General features: G+C 44.1%; 19 protein-coding genes across 19 annotated transcripts; 8 read left to right on the top strand and 11 right to left on the bottom strand.

The window, feature by feature from the left end:
• Positions 1 to 135: 135 nt before the first annotated feature.
• On the top strand, positions 136 to 1,905 carry EHEL_010430 (uncharacterized protein; the record flags this gene model as incomplete). Its single annotated transcript, XM_003886599.1, has 1 exon — positions 136 to 1,905. The coding sequence occupies one exon, from the start codon at positions 136 to 138 to the stop codon at positions 1,903 to 1,905; it is 1,770 nt and encodes a 589-aa protein (XP_003886648.1).
• A 77-nt stretch (positions 1,906 to 1,982) lies between these two features.
• Positions 1,983 to 2,201, bottom strand: EHEL_010425 (uncharacterized protein; the record flags this gene model as incomplete). Its single annotated transcript, XM_059743477.1, has 1 exon — positions 1,983 to 2,201. The coding sequence occupies one exon, from the start codon at positions 2,199 to 2,201 to the stop codon at positions 1,983 to 1,985; it is 219 nt and encodes a 72-aa protein (XP_059599460.1).
• A 326-nt stretch (positions 2,202 to 2,527) lies between these two features.
• On the bottom strand, positions 2,528 to 3,382 carry EHEL_010420 (uncharacterized protein; the record flags this gene model as incomplete). The annotated part of the gene is made up of 1 exon (XM_003886598.1): positions 2,528 to 3,382. The coding sequence occupies one exon, from the start codon at positions 3,380 to 3,382 to the stop codon at positions 2,528 to 2,530; it is 855 nt and encodes a 284-aa protein (XP_003886647.1).
• Positions 3,383 to 3,480: 98 nt separating this feature from the next.
• On the top strand, positions 3,481 to 3,780 carry EHEL_010410 (small nuclear ribonucleoprotein; the record flags this gene model as incomplete). The annotated part of the gene is made up of 1 exon (XM_003886597.1): positions 3,481 to 3,780. One exon carries the CDS (start codon positions 3,481 to 3,483, stop codon positions 3,778 to 3,780), a length of 300 nt encoding a protein of 99 aa, XP_003886646.1.
• Positions 3,781 to 3,795: 15 nt separating this feature from the next.
• EHEL_010400 (putative RNA-binding protein) lies at positions 3,796 to 4,110 on the bottom strand (the record flags this gene model as incomplete). The annotated part of the gene is made up of 1 exon (XM_003886596.1): positions 3,796 to 4,110. The coding sequence occupies one exon, from the start codon at positions 4,108 to 4,110 to the stop codon at positions 3,796 to 3,798; it is 315 nt and encodes a 104-aa protein (XP_003886645.1).
• A 217-nt stretch (positions 4,111 to 4,327) lies between these two features.
• EHEL_010390 (peripheral Golgi membrane protein) lies at positions 4,328 to 5,956 on the top strand (the record flags this gene model as incomplete). The annotated part of the gene is made up of 1 exon (XM_003886595.1): positions 4,328 to 5,956. The coding sequence occupies one exon, from the start codon at positions 4,328 to 4,330 to the stop codon at positions 5,954 to 5,956; it is 1,629 nt and encodes a 542-aa protein (XP_003886644.1).
• A 58-nt stretch (positions 5,957 to 6,014) lies between these two features.
• On the top strand, positions 6,015 to 6,275 carry EHEL_010385 (uncharacterized protein; the record flags this gene model as incomplete). Its single annotated transcript, XM_059743476.1, has 1 exon — positions 6,015 to 6,275. The coding sequence occupies one exon, from the start codon at positions 6,015 to 6,017 to the stop codon at positions 6,273 to 6,275; it is 261 nt and encodes an 86-aa protein (XP_059599459.1).
• Positions 6,276 to 6,395: 120 nt separating this feature from the next.
• On the top strand, positions 6,396 to 7,121 carry EHEL_010380 (uncharacterized protein; the record flags this gene model as incomplete). Its single annotated transcript, XM_003886594.1, has 1 exon — positions 6,396 to 7,121. The coding sequence occupies one exon, from the start codon at positions 6,396 to 6,398 to the stop codon at positions 7,119 to 7,121; it is 726 nt and encodes a 241-aa protein (XP_003886643.1).
• A 33-nt stretch (positions 7,122 to 7,154) lies between these two features.
• On the top strand, positions 7,155 to 7,577 carry EHEL_010370 (Fe-S cluster assembly protein IscU; the record flags this gene model as incomplete). Its single annotated transcript, XM_003886593.1, has 1 exon — positions 7,155 to 7,577. The coding sequence occupies one exon, from the start codon at positions 7,155 to 7,157 to the stop codon at positions 7,575 to 7,577; it is 423 nt and encodes a 140-aa protein (XP_003886642.1).
• Positions 7,578 to 7,810: 233 nt separating this feature from the next.
• On the top strand, positions 7,811 to 8,221 carry EHEL_010360 (RNA polymerase II transcriptional regulation mediator; the record flags this gene model as incomplete). The annotated part of the gene is made up of 1 exon (XM_003886592.1): positions 7,811 to 8,221. The coding sequence occupies one exon, from the start codon at positions 7,811 to 7,813 to the stop codon at positions 8,219 to 8,221; it is 411 nt and encodes a 136-aa protein (XP_003886641.1).
• A 99-nt stretch (positions 8,222 to 8,320) lies between these two features.
• On the bottom strand, positions 8,321 to 8,938 carry EHEL_010350 (uncharacterized protein; the record flags this gene model as incomplete). Its single annotated transcript, XM_003886591.1, has 1 exon — positions 8,321 to 8,938. The coding sequence occupies one exon, from the start codon at positions 8,936 to 8,938 to the stop codon at positions 8,321 to 8,323; it is 618 nt and encodes a 205-aa protein (XP_003886640.1).
• A 244-nt stretch (positions 8,939 to 9,182) lies between these two features.
• EHEL_010340 (40S ribosomal biogenesis protein) lies at positions 9,183 to 9,725 on the bottom strand (the record flags this gene model as incomplete). The annotated part of the gene is made up of 1 exon (XM_003886590.1): positions 9,183 to 9,725. One exon carries the CDS (start codon positions 9,723 to 9,725, stop codon positions 9,183 to 9,185), a length of 543 nt encoding a protein of 180 aa, XP_003886639.1.
• Positions 9,726 to 9,818: 93 nt separating this feature from the next.
• EHEL_010330 (forkhead/HNF3 transcription factor) lies at positions 9,819 to 10,469 on the bottom strand (the record flags this gene model as incomplete). Its single annotated transcript, XM_003886589.1, has 1 exon — positions 9,819 to 10,469. One exon carries the CDS (start codon positions 10,467 to 10,469, stop codon positions 9,819 to 9,821), a length of 651 nt encoding a protein of 216 aa, XP_003886638.1.
• A 205-nt stretch (positions 10,470 to 10,674) lies between these two features.
• On the bottom strand, positions 10,675 to 11,802 carry EHEL_010320 (actin; the record flags this gene model as incomplete). The annotated part of the gene is made up of 1 exon (XM_003886588.1): positions 10,675 to 11,802. The coding sequence occupies one exon, from the start codon at positions 11,800 to 11,802 to the stop codon at positions 10,675 to 10,677; it is 1,128 nt and encodes a 375-aa protein (XP_003886637.1).
• A 194-nt stretch (positions 11,803 to 11,996) lies between these two features.
• EHEL_010310 (DNA repair protein RAD4) lies at positions 11,997 to 13,187 on the bottom strand (the record flags this gene model as incomplete). The annotated part of the gene is made up of 1 exon (XM_003886587.1): positions 11,997 to 13,187. The coding sequence occupies one exon, from the start codon at positions 13,185 to 13,187 to the stop codon at positions 11,997 to 11,999; it is 1,191 nt and encodes a 396-aa protein (XP_003886636.1).
• A 96-nt stretch (positions 13,188 to 13,283) lies between these two features.
• On the bottom strand, positions 13,284 to 13,709 carry EHEL_010300 (uncharacterized protein; the record flags this gene model as incomplete). The annotated part of the gene is made up of 1 exon (XM_003886586.1): positions 13,284 to 13,709. One exon carries the CDS (start codon positions 13,707 to 13,709, stop codon positions 13,284 to 13,286), a length of 426 nt encoding a protein of 141 aa, XP_003886635.1.
• A 76-nt stretch (positions 13,710 to 13,785) lies between these two features.
• EHEL_010290 (cleavage and polyadenylation specificity factor subunit Clipper) lies at positions 13,786 to 14,316 on the top strand (the record flags this gene model as incomplete). Its single annotated transcript, XM_003886585.1, has 1 exon — positions 13,786 to 14,316. One exon carries the CDS (start codon positions 13,786 to 13,788, stop codon positions 14,314 to 14,316), a length of 531 nt encoding a protein of 176 aa, XP_003886634.1.
• Positions 14,317 to 14,380: 64 nt separating this feature from the next.
• On the bottom strand, positions 14,381 to 15,091 carry EHEL_010280 (uncharacterized protein; the record flags this gene model as incomplete). The annotated part of the gene is made up of 1 exon (XM_003886584.1): positions 14,381 to 15,091. One exon carries the CDS (start codon positions 15,089 to 15,091, stop codon positions 14,381 to 14,383), a length of 711 nt encoding a protein of 236 aa, XP_003886633.1.
• A 201-nt stretch (positions 15,092 to 15,292) lies between these two features.
• Positions 15,293 to 17,290, bottom strand: EHEL_010270 (uncharacterized protein; the record flags this gene model as incomplete). Its single annotated transcript, XM_003886583.1, has 1 exon — positions 15,293 to 17,290. One exon carries the CDS (start codon positions 17,288 to 17,290, stop codon positions 15,293 to 15,295), a length of 1,998 nt encoding a protein of 665 aa, XP_003886632.1.
• Between the last annotated feature and the right edge of the window lie 107 nt (positions 17,291 to 17,397).

The following is a 17,397-nucleotide window of genomic DNA, read 5'->3' as shown; positions in this document are numbered from 1 at the left end:
TATTGTGGGGTAGCCAGGAAGAATTGAAATCATAGTAGATCACACACAAAAGCGGCGGTACTTATCAAAGACCATTCCTGCCTTCCAGTAATTCCTAGGATTTTTGTTGAGGAAGACATACCCTTAACCCGTGTGATGGGAGAACATTCATTTTCGCTCCAATTCAATCCTTTGCAAAGGATTAAGACAGTTAAGGATTACGAGAAAGAGATTGAGGAGCTGAGAAACGAAAACTTCGAGATCAAGCATCAGCTTTCTCATTACAAGGCGAGCTCTGGGGGAAACATCCAGGAGGATATCCAGAAGCTCCTTCTCGATAGCAAAAGGTCAATAGACATTCTTGAGGGTGAGAACGAGGAACTCAGCAAGCAAGTTGAAAGGATGGACGAAATGGTTAAGAAGGCAAGGAAGGAGAAGGAAAATGCCGAAGCCAAGCTGAAGGAGGACCTGGAGGGGTGCCTCAACAAGATATCCATGCTTGAGGAGGAGAACGGCAGGCTTCTAAAGCACCTGGAAAGCGTGAACGGAGTCAATGCCAAGCTGAGAGAGGAGAATGGGATGCTAGAGGAATGCTTCAACAGAAGCAAGAATGCAATCGACGAGCAGAAGAGCCTTATTGAGAAGATGGCAAGCGAGAAGGAGGAGAGGTCACAGGTTGAGAAGGAACTAATGTCCTACAAGAATGCTCTTCTGAACAGTAACAAGGAAAAGGATCAGATTATGTATGAGCGTGAAAGAGAAAGAAGTGAGTACAACAATAAGATATCGCAGCTTCAGGGTGTTGTAGGGTCTTTTGAAGAGAAGATGAATCTCAAGGAGGCGGAGATGAACCAGATGAGGGAGTATTACAAAACCATGGAGGATGAGTATAAGGAGATGTACAGACAGAAGCAATCGAACGAGCTGTATCTCAAGGAGATGGGGGAGAACTACATGCGAGAGACAAGAGAGAAGCAAGAGCTAGCATTGAGAAACGAAGATCTGCGAAGGGAGATTGAGCAATTGAAGACCTCTCGAAATGATCTAAAGAAGAGGCTTGAGGTTTGTGAGAATGAAAAGAGGGCTCTGTCGTATAGAGTGTCGCAGGATGTGCCTGGAAATTCTGAGTTTTACAGAATTAAAGGGGAGCTGGAAAAAGTAAGGAGGGAAAAAGGGCTGCTTACGGAGGAAATAGAGGGACTCAAGAAAAAGTGTCTAGAGTGTACCACTGACCTAGAAAGGTCAAGGGAGCTTGAGATGTTTCTAAAGGATCTTCTCCAAGAGAAGGGACGGGAATGCGATCGAAGATTGGGAGAGATCGAAAAGATGGCAAGCAGCATAGAAGCCAAAGTGGATCTGGCAACGAAGGCGCTTGGAGAAAGAAGGCGCTGGAATGGCGCAGAAGGAGGGACAGACACCTTGTTGCACGAGATCAAGGAGCTCCAAGATAAGGTCGAAGAGTACAGAAGAATGGCTGCTATTACTGAGGATAATAAAAGATTTCTCAAGGCTCTTGGTGTGGATCCATTGGAGCCACTTGACGAGATTGTAAGGAAATTCCGAGGCACATACAAGGAGGCCATTAGAAAGATGAGGGTAATGGACAAGGAGGCTAACGAGGCGATGAGGTTTGCAGAGGATAATAAGGATGTGATGGATAAGAGAACAATGAAGTTCCTGGAGGACTTTACCAGGGAATTTAACATTGCCAGAAAAGATTTGGAGGTCTGTAAAAGATATCTTGAGAAGAAAGGTAAAGAAAATAAAGAGCTGAAGGCAAGCAACCAGGCTTTGGAAAAGAAGTTCAATGAGTGCAGAAGGAATGAGGAAAAAATAAAGGATCTTTATTCAGCAGTGGTCGACAAGCTCAGAAGGAAAGACGAGGTCATATCCAAGCTGGAGATGAGGATAGGTGCGAGGCTTTAGAGGAATAAAGATGTATTTTTATACTGCCTTGTTACTTAAAAACACAAATAAATCAATTACAAATTCAAAAGCAAGGTTTATTTAGCCAAGCAAATGGCAAGAATGGCTGCAAGTCCGAGAAGACTTGTTCCAAGTCCTCGAGCTGAGCTTTCGCTGTTACTGTTCTTGTTATCATCTTTACCATTGCCTTCCTTATCCTCTTTCTTGGCATCCTTATCATTTTTTTCATTATCTGCTGCATGGACAAGGCCAAAGATCAAAAACATGATGAGTATCAGGCTCTGTATTCCTTTCATTAAGGGTGAACTCTCCAGCGAATTTAAGCTTTTCGATTTATGAATTATGTCTTTAATTTAATTTTATTGACATATTTCAAGATTAAAAGGTCCATAATATATACGCATAGGAAATGAGCCAGAACCTAAGGACCGGGATAAATAATGTCAATTTAAAATGTCTTCGACATCGGTTCTTAACAACAAGACAGCAGAGTTGTGGAGCGGTTCTTTGACACCTAGAAAAAAGCGAGGCAGTAAATTTAGTAATAAATTTTTGGAAAATAACAGGGCAATAATCCATCTTGGGCATAATCATGTCTTCTACAGTAAGGTGATCATGGTAGCTATCGCTCTGACGGGCTTGTATCGGATCCCCATAATATCTTCTCTCCCTTGTCTTTAGGATTTATGAATGCGCTTCTAGTTTTGTTAAGAGAACTCCTCATGTCCAGGTACTCCTTCAATATCTCTTCCTTGTAGCTCTTTAACGATCCCGGGATCCCCTCGAACCCTTCAAATGCATTGGGATAGAGCTCCTTTAGCTGTACCACCTCGCTGGTTCCGAAGAATGAGAGGAGAGGAATGTCAAAGGACAGAAATAACTTCTTGAGCTCATCCATCACGTGCTGAAATGTCTTGTTGAAAAGGCTACTCTCATCCTTGGCCTTTATCTTGAATGTCTTGAGCAGCTTTTCCTTCTCATTGGCAAAGTCCTCCTCAGTCTCAGCTTTGATTCCTTGCTGAGTGAGACACAGCTTCATGGACTCCAGGCTTTCCTCTTTACTCAAGCTCTTGAATTCTTCTAGTGTGGGGGAGCTCACAAAGCCCATTGCTACCACAGTGTAAATAAGACGGTTGAACGCAGCGCATTCCTTCAAAGAGGAGTACTCTGACATGATCTTAGTGAGGTAGTCGTAGGAAGTGCTAAGAAATTGCATATAGTGGGCTTGGCAACAGGAGGCATGGAGTCTTCCTGCACACTTTGGAAAGGACAAGTGGAGGTCGTACAGCTTTATGTATGTGAACTTCAAGCCTATTTCGGTGTCGAAAACAACCTTATCTGAACGGAGCTTTACCAAGAGCTTTTGCGCTATCTTCTGGTACTGGCCTATTTCTTTGCTAGTAGTCTCTAATGTATACAGGTTTGCCAGCTTGTACAGGATGTAGTCGTAGTACAAAACATCAACAAGCTCCTTCATTATGGGTGAGAAGCTAAAAAATTTAATCCGTTGGTCTGCTGGGATTGGCCATCTCGATCTGGAGCAGTAATGACTCTTCAGAATGGGCCACCCACGAAATGAAGCTCATACGGTTTTTGAGGAAATGCAAAGGTGAGAAGGTTAATGTTGAGACGAAGGAAGGTAGAAAAGTTGGGGGAAAGATAGTCTCTGTCGACAAGACAATGAATGTAGAGATAGAAGACGCCATGGTTGATGGCGAGCCTGCGGGCACTTACACGGTGAGGGGAAGCTCCATCAGATACATCATGTTCAGGGACGACATCTGCTTCAAGCCGTTGCTAGTTGATGACAGGCCAAGAAGCAGACCTAAGGACCAAGATACAAGCGGGGTTAAGAGGAGAAAAACAAAGGTGTAAAATAGCGAGTAAAAATCATCTTTTATCTGCTTCTCTCTTCTTCTGAACAACAATTTTTTTTCCTTTCAACACAGATCCATTGAAGAGCAAAGACATTTCTACCGACTTTTCTGAGGTGAAATCCACCACTGCATACTTCCTGGTATTTTTTACTGTGATGACATTTATTCCGGATATATTTCCACAAGATCTGAAGTGTGCGGCAATGTCCGAGTTAGTAACAGAAGCATCCAGATTCTTTACATAAACACTTGACACGGGCCTTTCCTTCTCATCTAGGTATGACTGCTGCATGCGCTGAAGTCTTTCTATGTCGCTCTCCTTCTCCATTTGCTAAGCGGGTGTGCATGGAAAAATAATTAAGTAAAAGTCCTTAGTTGCCTAGAGCATTCTACAGCCGTCCACAGGATGACTTCAAAGATGGCCCCTTCCAGTTCTCCAGGCCAATGCTAGTGGGTACTACTGGAACAAATGAGGAGTGGGGCTCAATCATTTGGCGGCTTCTGCCCAACAGATGAATAAATAAAAAATGGAATTTCCAAAGAAAATGGGATCGTGTATATCAACAATTAAGTCGTTGCAAATACTGAAGGTTTCAGAAGGCAGTGTGTCACACAAGAATGGAGTTCTTCCGTTCATACACTCGATAATCAGCTTTAATGGCAAACCCATTGAGAGCAAGGACGATGCGCTGGCAATGAACAAGGAGTGGGAAAGCAAGGCTCTTCAGCTGGAGTTGATAGACATGAGAACTATGGAGACATCCATCCTCGAGATACCAAGGAAAGACAAGATGAGACTTGGAATAAGCGTGAAGTTCCACCAGAGCGCAGCCTGTCTTCTTTCGATGGAAGTTCTGAGGGTGAATCCCGGGTCTCCTGCGGAGAAGGCCGGAATGGTTGTTGGAGACTACATTCTTGGGATAGAGAACATCTACTCGAAGGATGAGGACGACCTGCTAAGGTTTCTCGAGCTGAACAGAAGGCGGACTGTCCCACTTTTGGTTTACAACAATGACCTTGAATATGTGAGGGTGGTTCCACTCCAAGTTGGGATGGATGTATTACTAGGATGCCAAATAGGAATGGGAGAACTCTACAAGGTTCCCTTCAATTCAAAGCGCGGTAAGATTGAATTTAACAACGAGATCATTAGGAACGATGTTAGGAGACTCAGAAGAAAGCTACGTGGAAAGGACATCATTAGCAGTAGGCTAAGAGATGTTATGAGTGGAAGCGACGGGTGCTCTGAGTCCATGTCAAGCGCTTGCTGGGATGTCCAGGAAAAAACTCCCACATATGACTTTATGAGCTCTCAACTGAAAGAGCCACTTCACGATGAAGTGTCTCGCAGAAGTGTACAGGATTTGGGAATGCCCTTTGAAGATGTGAGCAATATCCCTGTGGTACTTCCTTCAAGCTTTACCTATGAAGCATCTACAGATAGGCGGGCAGAGGCAAAAAAGAACGGGGTTCCGAGGGACATCGTAAGTATTCTCGAACAAGAGCAAGATGACCAGTTTGATTTCGAGAACAGTCTTTCCCTGGTGAGTAGGAACGAAGTTCTGGAAAATGAGGCTTTTAGGGAGCCAAGCATCATGGGGAAGATTGAAGTCAAGGAGGGTTTGGGATATATGCACAATGCAGAGGGCAAGAACGATGAAGGGTCAGAGGCCTTTCTGCTTCCCATAGAAAAAAGCGATTCCCACAAGGATGAGTTTGATGCAAGGAACTTCTTATCTAGCCTGAGCCTTTCTTTTTATGGGACTGAAAACGGATGCGACTCGGCAGGATCTCACAAAACCACGGCAACGTCCGAGCACAAGGTAGACGACAAGTGCCCATTGTGCCTTGAGAACCATCAAGAAGAGTACAGCGAATCTCTGGAGCCTTCTGAAGAGTACAATACTGTGGCTAGCAAGATACCCACTTCCTCGGGGTTGGAGGTAAGCCACGACACAGAGGCTGAAGAATATCGGAGAGGCGGAGAAGACCTAGGAGGAATATCTCTGGATGTCTTCAATAATCTCTCGGACGAAAGAAAAGGTAATATGCTTCTGGAGCAGCTTAAAAGCGTGGAGGACCTAAGAGGTGTGCGATCACACTCAGAAGAAGATAGCTTGGAAACGGAAATCATCGGATCTCCTCCATATAGTGATCCCGGATCCATTCTGTGATTCTTTCTGCGCCTTATTGCCTTTAGTCCCAATCCCGGATTTCCAACCCCTGGTAAGGATGAAAAAACTCCATTCAAAGTATTCTGATACCAACTTGTTCTTTGATGGAACTAGAAACATGTACAATGTAAGAGACTATGTCAAAGGCAAAAAAAATAGAAAGCCAGAAGTGCGCTGTTCCGAGAAGGAAGAAAGGAGGCAGTTTCTGAGCGAAGAAGAAAAGGAGCTAGCATTTCTGATAAGAAACAGGGATCTCATGGATCCAACTATCAGGAAGGTTGATTCTGAGAATGGCTATGTTGGGAAGTTTGTGAATTAAGGCCTGGGGCCATGAATAAATGTGAATGGTCTGTTTGTTGTTTCTGGGCTTTTTGACTTCTGACAAGGTTTTGATTTGGTTTGCTGATATTTGATGATTGGCGACGGAGTGGGAAAGGAGATGGAGGGTTCATTGAAGAAGGCAGTTTCTGAGGAATACAATAGATACATCGAGGGAGAGTCTTGCAGGTTGAGGATAAGTTCTTCTGGACCTCTTTTCTCATTGAATCGGTATGATCTATCTGGAGAAAAGGTCAAGGTGTTTTCTGTGGAGCTTACAGGAGATGAGTTCTATGTGATTGATGGCTATCTTCTTTTGTATCGAGGAAGCACGGTCGGAATCTACAGATACGACAAGAGGTTCAAGTGCACGAAAGTGAGAAGCATAAGCCTCCATCTTCTGATATTTTTGCTGAAGAAGAAAGCAATAAGCCGGAGATGCAGACTTTTGTTCTATAACATACTTTTGCATCTTGTAAAGAGCAATGAGAAGAAATACGACATGAAGCTAAGGGAAATAATGTGTCACATGTGTGTTGACTGGATGGTGGATGTGAAGCTGGGAGATGGAATGGCTTTGTGCACATACAGAAATGGAGAGTCGAGGATCTACAACGATAGACTGCAGATTGTCAATGACAACTTTTTGCAAAGAAAAGACGGAAGCACGATAGAGTGTGGAGACCAGAGAGTCCGGATGATGAAGGGCCGTGTTGAAGTGGCGCGGAACGGCTGCAAATTCAAAAGTGTGTTTGCCGTGGGCGAAATACGCCAGTACATTGCGCTTGGAAGCAATCTGTTCCTGCTTACGGAGGATTCGATAAAGATCCTGAGCTTTGAGGAATAGGATGGAGTTAAAAATGACGGTGCCAGCCCCGGGATGCCTATACCTCAAGATCTAAGCAGAATAACGAGAAAATACGATGCAAGCGTTGTGGACCACTTTGAGAATCCCAGAAATGTCGGGTCTCTTGATAAAGCAGACCCAAGGGTTGGAACAGGAATAGTTGGTGCGCCTGCCTGCGGAGACGTGATGAAGCTGCAGATCAAGGTGGGGAAGGACAATGTGATTGAGGATGCAAAGTTTAAGACTTTTGGGTGCGGGTCTGCCATTGCATCTTCGAGTCTGGCAACGGAGTGGATCAAGAAAAAGACATTAGACGAGTCACTGAAGATATCCAATAGAGATATAGCAAAGAAGCTTGCATTGCCGCCAATCAAGCTCCACTGCTCCATGCTGGCCGAGGATGCCATCAAGTCTGCAATCAAGGATTTCCTTGACAAGAACAAGCCGTCACAATGAGGCAGATCCAAACGGACCGGGTCTCTGAAGAATAAAAAGTTAGAGTAAATGTCTTTCTAGGTGTATTTCCAACAGTTTTTGTAAAAGTAGCAGGAAAGCAACTCCCTTGATGGAAGAAAAGGAAGAGGGCATCAGCTTCGTGGACCAGAGGTTCCTCAGTTCAAGGCCTCTTGACGATACAAATATCTTGGAGTACTTCTCGGGGTCTCCCTTCTACGACAGATCGTGCAACAATGAGATACTCAAGATGCAGACACAGTTCAGAAGGGCTCGACCAGAAGTCCAAACTCTCCTCAATGGTGGGGATATTCTATGAGTTAGAAGGCAGCAACGATGAAAAAACACTGTTTGTGATCAGAAAGGCATATAACCACGGAGATACCATAGAAACACTAGGAATGTACTACATAATCCACGGACATGTCTATGCTGCACCCACAAACTATTCGATTTACAGATGCAGGATGGGAAATTCAATGTGGCTTCTGAGCTCGTTTATTGACAGGATGATAGAGAAGAGGAAGTTCGATCCGTTCAACCTACTCAAAGGAAAGCATCTTAGAAAAGACGTAGAGGACAGCAAGGACCTGAACTTTATGATGGAAATATTCAACGATTTCAAAAAAGAGCAAATGGAACCATAAAATGTTATTTAAATTATTATTTCAATCTGATTCACCGGCAAAGAGTGCCATCAGGGAGAGCACACTTTCAGAATCCACAAATACAAACGGCTATACTCGCTAAATAAGAGACCTGAATAGAGTTACTATTGTCTGTAACCATTTCTTGGTTTCGTAGTAAGACTTTGCCTCCTCATGGGCCTTCTCGCTAAATTCTGTATACTTGGTTGCATAGTTGTGCTTAGACCTGGCTGCCTTTGCAGTTGATATTTTCTTCAGATACTTCTTCAGAATCCCGTCGTACCTTCTAAGCTTCTTGATACTCTCACAAAGATGGCCCTTGCCTCTGCTGATATAGGTTTCCACCTTGAACAGCTCGTTTGACAGAAGCTCCTTTATATCTTCAAGCACGTTGAGCAGGGACTGTATCTTGGAGAACATGGGCTCTGGCGCAGGGAGGCCGTAGCGCTTGTCTGAGCTAAAGTCGAATATCTCTGGCCACGGCTGTGTTATTCCCTTGTACTCTAAGAAGCTCGACAACTTTTCTGATGCCCCTGGAATTGATTGGATTAGCCTCACGAGATCTGGGCTGAGTTTTGATTTATCCGTCCTCTGAGGAACTACTCCACTTGTCATTGCTGGCTGTGAAAACGTAGCACAAACAGGTGCCTGCATTGGGCCTTGATATATTTGATAGCACTCAGGCTTTGGATTAACGTCGTTCTTTAATACCACCATTTGACTGGTTGTGCTTATTCCTGGCTGCTGGTATGATCCTTTAATGGGCCTGAGCACTAAGGCGAGAAATCCTAAAGTTTGCAGAAACATTTTGTGCAGGAGACCCACTTTAGAGAATAAAATCTATTTCCAGCGAAACAATTGTTTTGAACCCTGTGTTTCAGATTGGGCTTGCACCTTAAGGAACTGTTTCAAGTGATTACGTCATCCTTCCGAGATGTAGGTCCTGAAGATTGCCCCAAGATCAGAAGATCCCCAGCATCTCCTCAAACATATTTGTTAGCTTGACACAGCAGCTCTCTGGTGAAAGCTTGAAGTTCGACAGCTTCATGCTGATTTCAGCCTCTTTCTTCTCCCCTTCTCTGAGGCCAACGAAGAAGGCAAGCCCTCTTTCCATGTATGGCTCGAGGTCCTTAGAAGACATCTTGCACCCCTTTGAGGAAAGGATGACCTTCGTGGTGTTTGGAGGAAGGTGGCTTTCTATTGGATTCTTTATCACCTTTGCGAGAACGGTCCCGTCAGACGATTTGATAACTAGCCTTCTAAGCAGGTAGGACATGACATCGCTGAGTTCGATAGGGTCCTCAGGAACTTCGAGGAGATAGTTAATCTCGACAAGCACATTCCTAGTTGTGTGCACATAAACATGCATTTTCTTGGACTTGTTCAGAGGAGAGTCCATTAGTAGCCGAAGTGTTCTGTGGAATCTGTTGAACTCCGCGTCGCATTCGTGATTCTCACATGTCACTCTGGCCCCTTTTAGAACAACTGTCAGCGCTCCACTCATTACCAAGGGATGCGCCGGAAATTTGATTTCCTGGAATATGCCCAGGGCAATACAAACAAGACATGCTACATCTAATTTGAATTTATTTCTCTATCATCTAAACGAAAAGATGTAGTTTGCGTTTGAGATATCGTCGTTGTGGTCGAAGTATTCTTTTTGATAGTTATGCTCGAGACAGTCACTGAGGCTTGTTAAATTTCCATCAAAGATGGTTGTATGGCGTTCAAAAGGGACCTCAGTAACACCTATGTTGTCGAAGAATCCCTGTTGCGCCCCAAGGAGCTCTGATATTGAATTGACATTCTTTTCTGCATCGCGATGACTATTGAATGAATATTTATTCCTAGATCTATAAGTCTTTTGAGAGCCCTTGTTGTTCTGAAACTCGTAGTTTATCTTCCAGAACGAGCCCTTTCCTGGATTCACCGCCGTTCTCGGGACCTTATAGAAGGATTTGTTCAGGCTTAGGTTGTGCCTGATGGAGTTCTGCCATCCTGTTTTCTTAAGAGAGAAGTATGGGTGCTTTGAAGAAATGTAGGAGTATATCTCTTTGAGCGTCAGCATTCCTTCTGAGCTGCTTTCTATGGCCTCCGTTATTAGGTCTGCATAAGATATTCCGGGGCGCCTCCCCCTTTTCCCTTGGTCTTGGGCATCGAGGTCTGAAGAGTATCCAAGGCCCTTTCTTTCGTTGTCATTGCATCTTAAAAGTCCATCTTCATTTCCACACTTCTCCTTCCCAAACATATAAACAAGAGGAAAAGTTTTGCTTTAATGAAGTTGACTGATTTCATTTATCATTAAGGTGACAGAATAGATTATATAGTAATAAAATGATCTAAAGACAATCATGATAAATCATTCATTGAGAATGTTTTCAATAACACCTAGTGATACCAGCAGTTGGAGGTACTTGATGCAGAGCAAGGACACCTTAGTGACCAGGCGTTAATCAGAAGCACTTCCTGTGGACGATGGATGGCCCATGCTCCTGGTACTCAGCCTTAGAGACCCACATCTGTTGGAAGGTAGAAAGAGATGCCAAGATAGACCCTCCAATCCATACACTGTATTTTCTCTCGGGCGGTGCAACCACTCCAATCTTGATCACTGGTGGCGCAAGAGCCTTGATCTCGTTGAGAATTCTCTCGGCTAGCCCAGGATACATGGTGGTACCACCAGAAAGAACAATGTTTCCGTAAAGCTCCTTTCTGATGTCAACATCGCACTTCATGATAGAGTCGTAAATGTTCTGATGGATTCCCTTCAACTCGAGTCCACGGAGCTTGGGCTGGAACAAGAGCTCCGGGGCCCTGAACCTCTCATTGCCTATCGAGATAACTTGCCCATCAGGCATTTCGTAAGTCTTTGTGATCGAAGCCAAATGCTCGGTGTTCCTCATGTCTTCCTCGTAGTTCAGAGATACATAGCAGAGCTTCTCCTTGATGTCTCTAACTATTTCTCTCTCGGCTGTCGTTGTGAATGAGTTCCCGCTTTCAGTGAGAATGAGCTGCAAGTAGTCTGTTAGATCTCTTCCTGCAAGATCAATTCTGTTGATTGCATATGGAAGAGAATACCCCTCATAAATAGGCACAACATGCGAAACACCATCTCCAGAATCAAACACTATCCCCGTCGTCCTCCCGCTTGCATAAAGAGACAGGACAGCTTGGATGGAAATGTAAAATGATGGCACATTGAACGTCTCAAACATAATCTGGGTTATCTTCTCTCTGTTGGCCTTTGGATTGAGCGGTGCCTCAGTGAGAAGAACAGGATGTTCCTCAGGTGCAACCCTTAGCTCGTTGTAGAACGTGTGGTGCCATATCTTCTCCATGTCATCCCAGTTGTTTACAATCCCGTGCTCAATCGGATACTTTATGTGAAGAATCCCTCTCTTCGTTTGTGCCTCGTCTCCCACATATGCATCCTTCTGCCCCATTCCAACCATCACTCCTTTGTGTTTGGGGGACCCCACTATACTAGGAAACACAGCCCTTGGCGCATCGTCTCCTGCAAAACCAGACTTCACCACTCCAGATCCAATATCAATAACAAGTGCCTGAACTATTTCTGACATAGGGGGTATTTTTTTTTTCTTTATGTAGGTTTTCCTGGAGAAAAATTTGACAATAATTATACATAAATGGACATTCAGCTGTCATCTCCTGTTATTTATCAAAGGAGCATCCTGGTGTCTCTTGGCTTCCTATAAAAACCTGCCTACATCTGCTTTGTCTTGTACATGAAAGTAGCCAAAAATAACATCAAACATCACTTTAATCCCAACCCTTTTCTTATTCTCAGGTACCTAGCTGCATTTCTTATCAAAACCTTCCACTTCTTCAGTCCCAATACAAAGGACTCATTCTTCTCCTTCATCTCAGCGTACTTACAGTATTGCGATAGGAAGTTTGAAAGCACGTAGAGGTTTTTCTTCTCTACAAATATCCCTCTGTTGACAGGGATTCCCCCAGAAAACCCGTGAAAACAGATCCTGTATGGAATTCCAATTAGATATGCAACATCCTTTGCATTTTTGTTATCTACATACACACAGTTCCGCGGTATGAAGTTCGGATGGAAGTAGTCTTGATACATAGACTCACTGAATCCATCGACAACCAGCTCACATGTCTGCCATGGCGCATACAATCGGATCTCCTTGTCCCTTCTCACTATTCTATAGGGCTTTGCAGACCTGACATCCTTTCCCGCCTTGTAAAGCTGCTCTTTTGTTCTCAGCCTTACTATGTTTTCTCGAGAGTACACAGCTTCTCCTCGGAAGATACCAAAAACCGGCCTTTTGGGGTAGATACACTGATCCCATTTCAGCATAGACTCAACAACAAACTTAGGATGCCTCTTCATCTTCTCAATGGTGCTTGGAATCTTACCCATCCTCTCATCGTCAATCTCGTCAAAGCACTTGGTCATTTCCTTGTCCAGCACACTCTTGCATATCTTGGACTCAGAGAACCCAGAGACTACATATTTTGATGCAGAGTGCCGCCTTATAGACTTCGAAAAGTGGTACGATTGGTCCCTAACCCTTAGGGCTGCATCAATAGAAAAAACGCAGCCTGCATACTTCCCATGGTGCTCCTTGATTCTTCCCAGGATTTTGCTTTCAATAAAGCACCTGGGCTCTTCCGACAAGACTATGTATATCCTACTTGGAATCCCAAATAAAACCAGAAGCCTGAATAGAATAGCTGTCTTGTCCACCTCCCCAAGACCTTCCATAGAATCCACATACTCTCTTAGCCTTTCATCAATATACAAGTCAGTCTTTTCCTTTATACTCGGCTTCTCAACGGGAGACATTATCTTTCTGAAAAGCCACAGAACCTTGTGGATCATTTCGATCTTAATGTCTACACCCCTTCGGGCAGCCTTCCTTCTTTTTGGAACCAGCTCTAACTTATCTTCAACGGCCTCTTCCCAACTATCACTCAATTCCATCCATAAGGGTAGAGAGAACTGCTTAACTATCTAAAATAAATAAGGAACATCTTACGTTTATTTACTAATAAAGAGTAAACAAACAGTGGCACAATTTCACAACTCTTTCTTTTCTTCTTCTTTCTCTTCCTCCTTCTTTTCCTCTTCGCTTTGTTCTCCCGTCACATCCATGTACCCAGCAAGCTTCTTCTTGATTTCCTCAATTAGCTTCTCAATATCTTCGGGAGACAGGTCAAATGCCTCCTCCTCGGATCCCTGCATATTTTCGGGCCCAACAACCTCCTGGGCCTTCTCACTCCTGCTTCTAATGCTAGACATCACATTCTTGATTCTAGTATAGAGCATGCTTTTTCCCCTCTCAAGAAGAGAGCATACTTTTCCAACACATGTCTTTCCATGCTCCACAACCTTTTCATATGGCCTTTGTATGCTACGGGTAGCATCCGCTGCTTGCTGAGAAACTTCAGAGGTGCATGTTACCAGCAATGATAGGCATAATGTTACAACTCCATATAACTTCATTTTGGGGCTATTTTTTTGTTGTTTTTTAATCGCATGCTCCAGTACACAGGATATAAACTCTCTTTCCTTCCCCTCCATGGGAGAGCCGGCATTCAGTTTCGAGAGTTACGTTTCAGACAGGCTGGGCTTACATGAAGAAGATGAAGTTTACTGCATTCCATACCAGACAAACTCCTGCAAGGATCCAAACTGTTCCAAGCAGCATGTCAAGCTGAGCACAGCTGTTGTCTGCAAGCATTGGCTTAGGGGATTGTGCAAGAAAGGGATCAAGTGCGAATTCATGCACGAATATGATCTCTCAAGAATGCCGGAGTGTTACTTCTTCAGCAGCTACGGAGAATGCATGAATCCAGAGTGTAACTACATACACATAGATCCAAACAGTTCCTCAAAGGAATGCCCTTGGTATAACCGCGGGTTCTGCAGGAACGGTGCATCGTGTAAGAACAAGCATGTCAGAAAGAAGCTGTGCTACAACTACTTCCTCGGATTTTGTCCAAGAGGGCCAGACTGCGACTACGGGCATCCCAAGTTCAACATTAACCCTGCCCGTGAAATATCTCGCTCAGACATCATTCAGAAACCTTCAAATCTGGCAAGCTCATGAAAGTATGTCTTCGAGGACAATAATAGAGAAAAGAACTAGCAGAGCTTTTGTAGGTAATAAACATTTATTTGACCTCTCCTAGCACCTTGGAACTCTTCTCAGAAAACTCCCTGTGCGCCTCTGCAACACTCTGGAGTACCCCACATACCCCGTCATTCCCAATAAATCGTTCCATCTCCTTAAGAACTTCCTTCGATGTCTCTTTAAATGTTTTCTCCATCTCACTTTCCTGAGATACTGCGTCAGGCGCCTTGGGATCCTTGGACTTCTTCATCATCTCCAAATCGTATCTTATGTTCGAGACCTTTTTTCTTTTTTTGTCAATTGCATTCGAATGATCCCTCAGCTCAGATATCTTCTTTATCTGTTGCTCAAGCTTCTTGTTCATTTCAAGCTTGTATCGTGAAATATCCATGTGTGCTTTCGAGTACTTCCTTCCAATGTCGCTAACATTCGAAGCCAGCCCAATTCTTGAGAGTTCCAGCCCAACAAGCCCGTTGAGCTCGTAGATATCGTAGTTCTTAAAGTTCCCAAGCCTTGACGTCGAGGTTATCATGTTCATCTTCGAGTACAAAGACTTCATCTTACTTCCTCCATGCTCATATGTCATCAGCCATGTAATACTATCAGAAACCTTTTTGAGGCCGTCTCGGAATTTCTTGTAGCAATCCTCCGCGTCCGCATATCCACTGATCAGAGGAACTTCGGTATATTCCACCCTGTTCAGCTTCATTGCAATGGACCTCTGAATGTCCTTCACAGTTTCCTTATCCATGGGCGCATCACCTTAGGCTTTTTTATATTCCATAGCTCCTTTTTTCAGGTTTGAAATCTATTGTTTTGTTTTGGTTGGATAAAGGCATTGCCAAATAAGTTTCAAATACCAATCACCCACACCTAAAAGACAGAGTAGAAATGATGCCATCTCTCAAATAACACATCGCATCCCCTGAACCCTTCCACCTTTGATACAAGCCTAGATGACGTCAGACTCGTTTGACATGTCCAGGTAATCAGAGTAGTAGTAGTTCTTATAGGCCTTGATCTGGTCATGAACCTTCTCAGCATCAATCTTGTCGCTATTCCTTATTGCATTGAGATGGTCTTCTAATTTGTCGAACTTTTCTTGCAAAGCATCTGTTCTTCTGAGCATCTCATGCAGAGTAGAGGTTGTGCGAACAGTTTTCGGTGATGTGCCACTTGCGTCAGACTCTCCTTTGCCTTCCACACCCTTACCAAGGTTCTTATTGCTTATACTGTCAAATGGGTCATCCAAATATTCTGTCCCTCTACGCTCTTCTCTAGTGTCCTCTTCTCTTACCAGCAGGCCTTCTTCGTTACGCAGGTCTACTTCTTTTTTGGGATTTGCAAGGCTGTTAAAAAAACTGTCAGGAAGATTTAGCTTGATTTGTTCAGCAACCTCTCCATCGGCTTCGTCCTTCTTTGGGAAGCTCAACCTTGAAGGTATATTCCTGACACCCATCCTATAAATCTTGCTTGTGTCATATAAGCCATCATTTGCTTTTTCTTCGTAATCGTCTTCAAGTGCAAATGGCCTTACTCCATTTCCGCCTCTCCACCCCTCATCTCTTCCAGAAGCCTGGGGAATGAAAAGATCTTCCTTCTCAACTTGCTCATTCTCTCCATCGTTCACAGTCCTGAAGCTTTCGTTGAAGTCCACCCTGCTTCTATCCTCCTTTGCACCCCTTCCTCGGAGTTCATAGATAACCCCCTGGTATTCCCTGTTCTTCTCTAGCAGCTTTTCAACCTTGCTCATAAGCTCCTCCATGATCTTGCTGTTTGCATCAATCGTCCTCGTCCTTTCCTCTTGAAGTCTTGAAACCTCATTTCTAAGCCCCTCAATCTCTCGGCTCAGGTCTTGCATCTCTGTCCTCTGCTTCTCGTTCATCCTTTTTTGCTCCTGGATTCGTCTCCTGTATCTTTTAATTCTCTTCAAGTCGCTCTGCTCAGAATCGTTGGTCTTCTTCTCATTCGACATCGCCGTCATCTCCTCCTGAGCATTTGGATCGTATTCGGGAACCTCTATCTTGTCGCTGTCCCGTATCATCTTCGAGAGCTGTCTGTTGAGATACTCGTTTTGGCTGTTGGTGGCCTTGTAAAGCCTCTCATAATAGGACGCCCTTTCCTTCATCTTCTCAACCTCATTCTCAACCCTCTTTTCTTTTGAAATCAACTTCGATAGCTCAGAATTGCACATCCCAATGGCACTTTCCTTCATCTCCAGCTTCTTCCGAAGCAGCTCATTACTCTTCTCAAGGCCTACTATTTTTCTGCTGAGACCTTCTCTTTCTACCTCTCCTTGCTTGGCATCGTTCTTCAGCCTTTCTATCTCTCCTCCCCTTTCCTTTATATACTCCTTCAGCACCCCTACCTCTTTCTCATAGACCTCGCACTTCTCTAACGCCTTTTTCCTTAGAATCTCTAGCTCCCCATTTATAGATCGGAAGCTATCACAGTTTCTCTTCTCGAGATCCGCCTTCTCCTTGAAGGCCTGGATCTTACTCTTCTGATCCCGGATGATCCTGCTGAGCTCCTGGTTTGCCCGGTTGAAAAACTCGAGGTCACTCTCTAACTTGTTTATTCTGATTTCAAAACCTTCCCTGTCCTCGTTCATCTTCCTTATCCTCTCCTTGTATTCCTCCTCGCTCTTCACAAGCTCGCCTTTTTCCTGCGACACATCCTTCAGCACCCTCATGAGAGACTCGCATACAAGAGACATCTTGACATCACTGTTTAGAATAACATTCTTGAGCCCTTCATTATCCCCTGCAGCAAGGTTTGTGTTGATCTCATTGTACACATTCTGCAGGCTCGTGAGAAGGGCTACAAGGGAGGAGATGTTCTCCTCGCTCGTCTTTATATCCTTGGCTGGAAGGGCATCCTCGCACGGGCTTCTGTCTGTAAGACTTAGAAAATTCTTTATCTCGTCGTTTATTGCATCATAGTCGCCCATGTAAGGATTTTCTTTCAGGGTAAAGAATGTAGTTTAGTTTGGAAGGCTTGCTCGGAGCATTGCCGGGAAACAAGGATGTAAAAAGAGCTTATCCGATGCAGGGCAAA

The sequence above is a fragment of the Encephalitozoon hellem genome, chromosome I (assembly GCF_000277815.2).
Source record: "Encephalitozoon hellem ATCC 50504 chromosome I, complete sequence".
NCBI classification, from domain to species: Eukaryota; Fungi; Microsporidia; family Unikaryonidae; genus Encephalitozoon; species Encephalitozoon hellem.
Note: the sequence above shows the minus strand (reverse complement) of the source record. Positions and strands in the feature narration are given on the sequence as shown.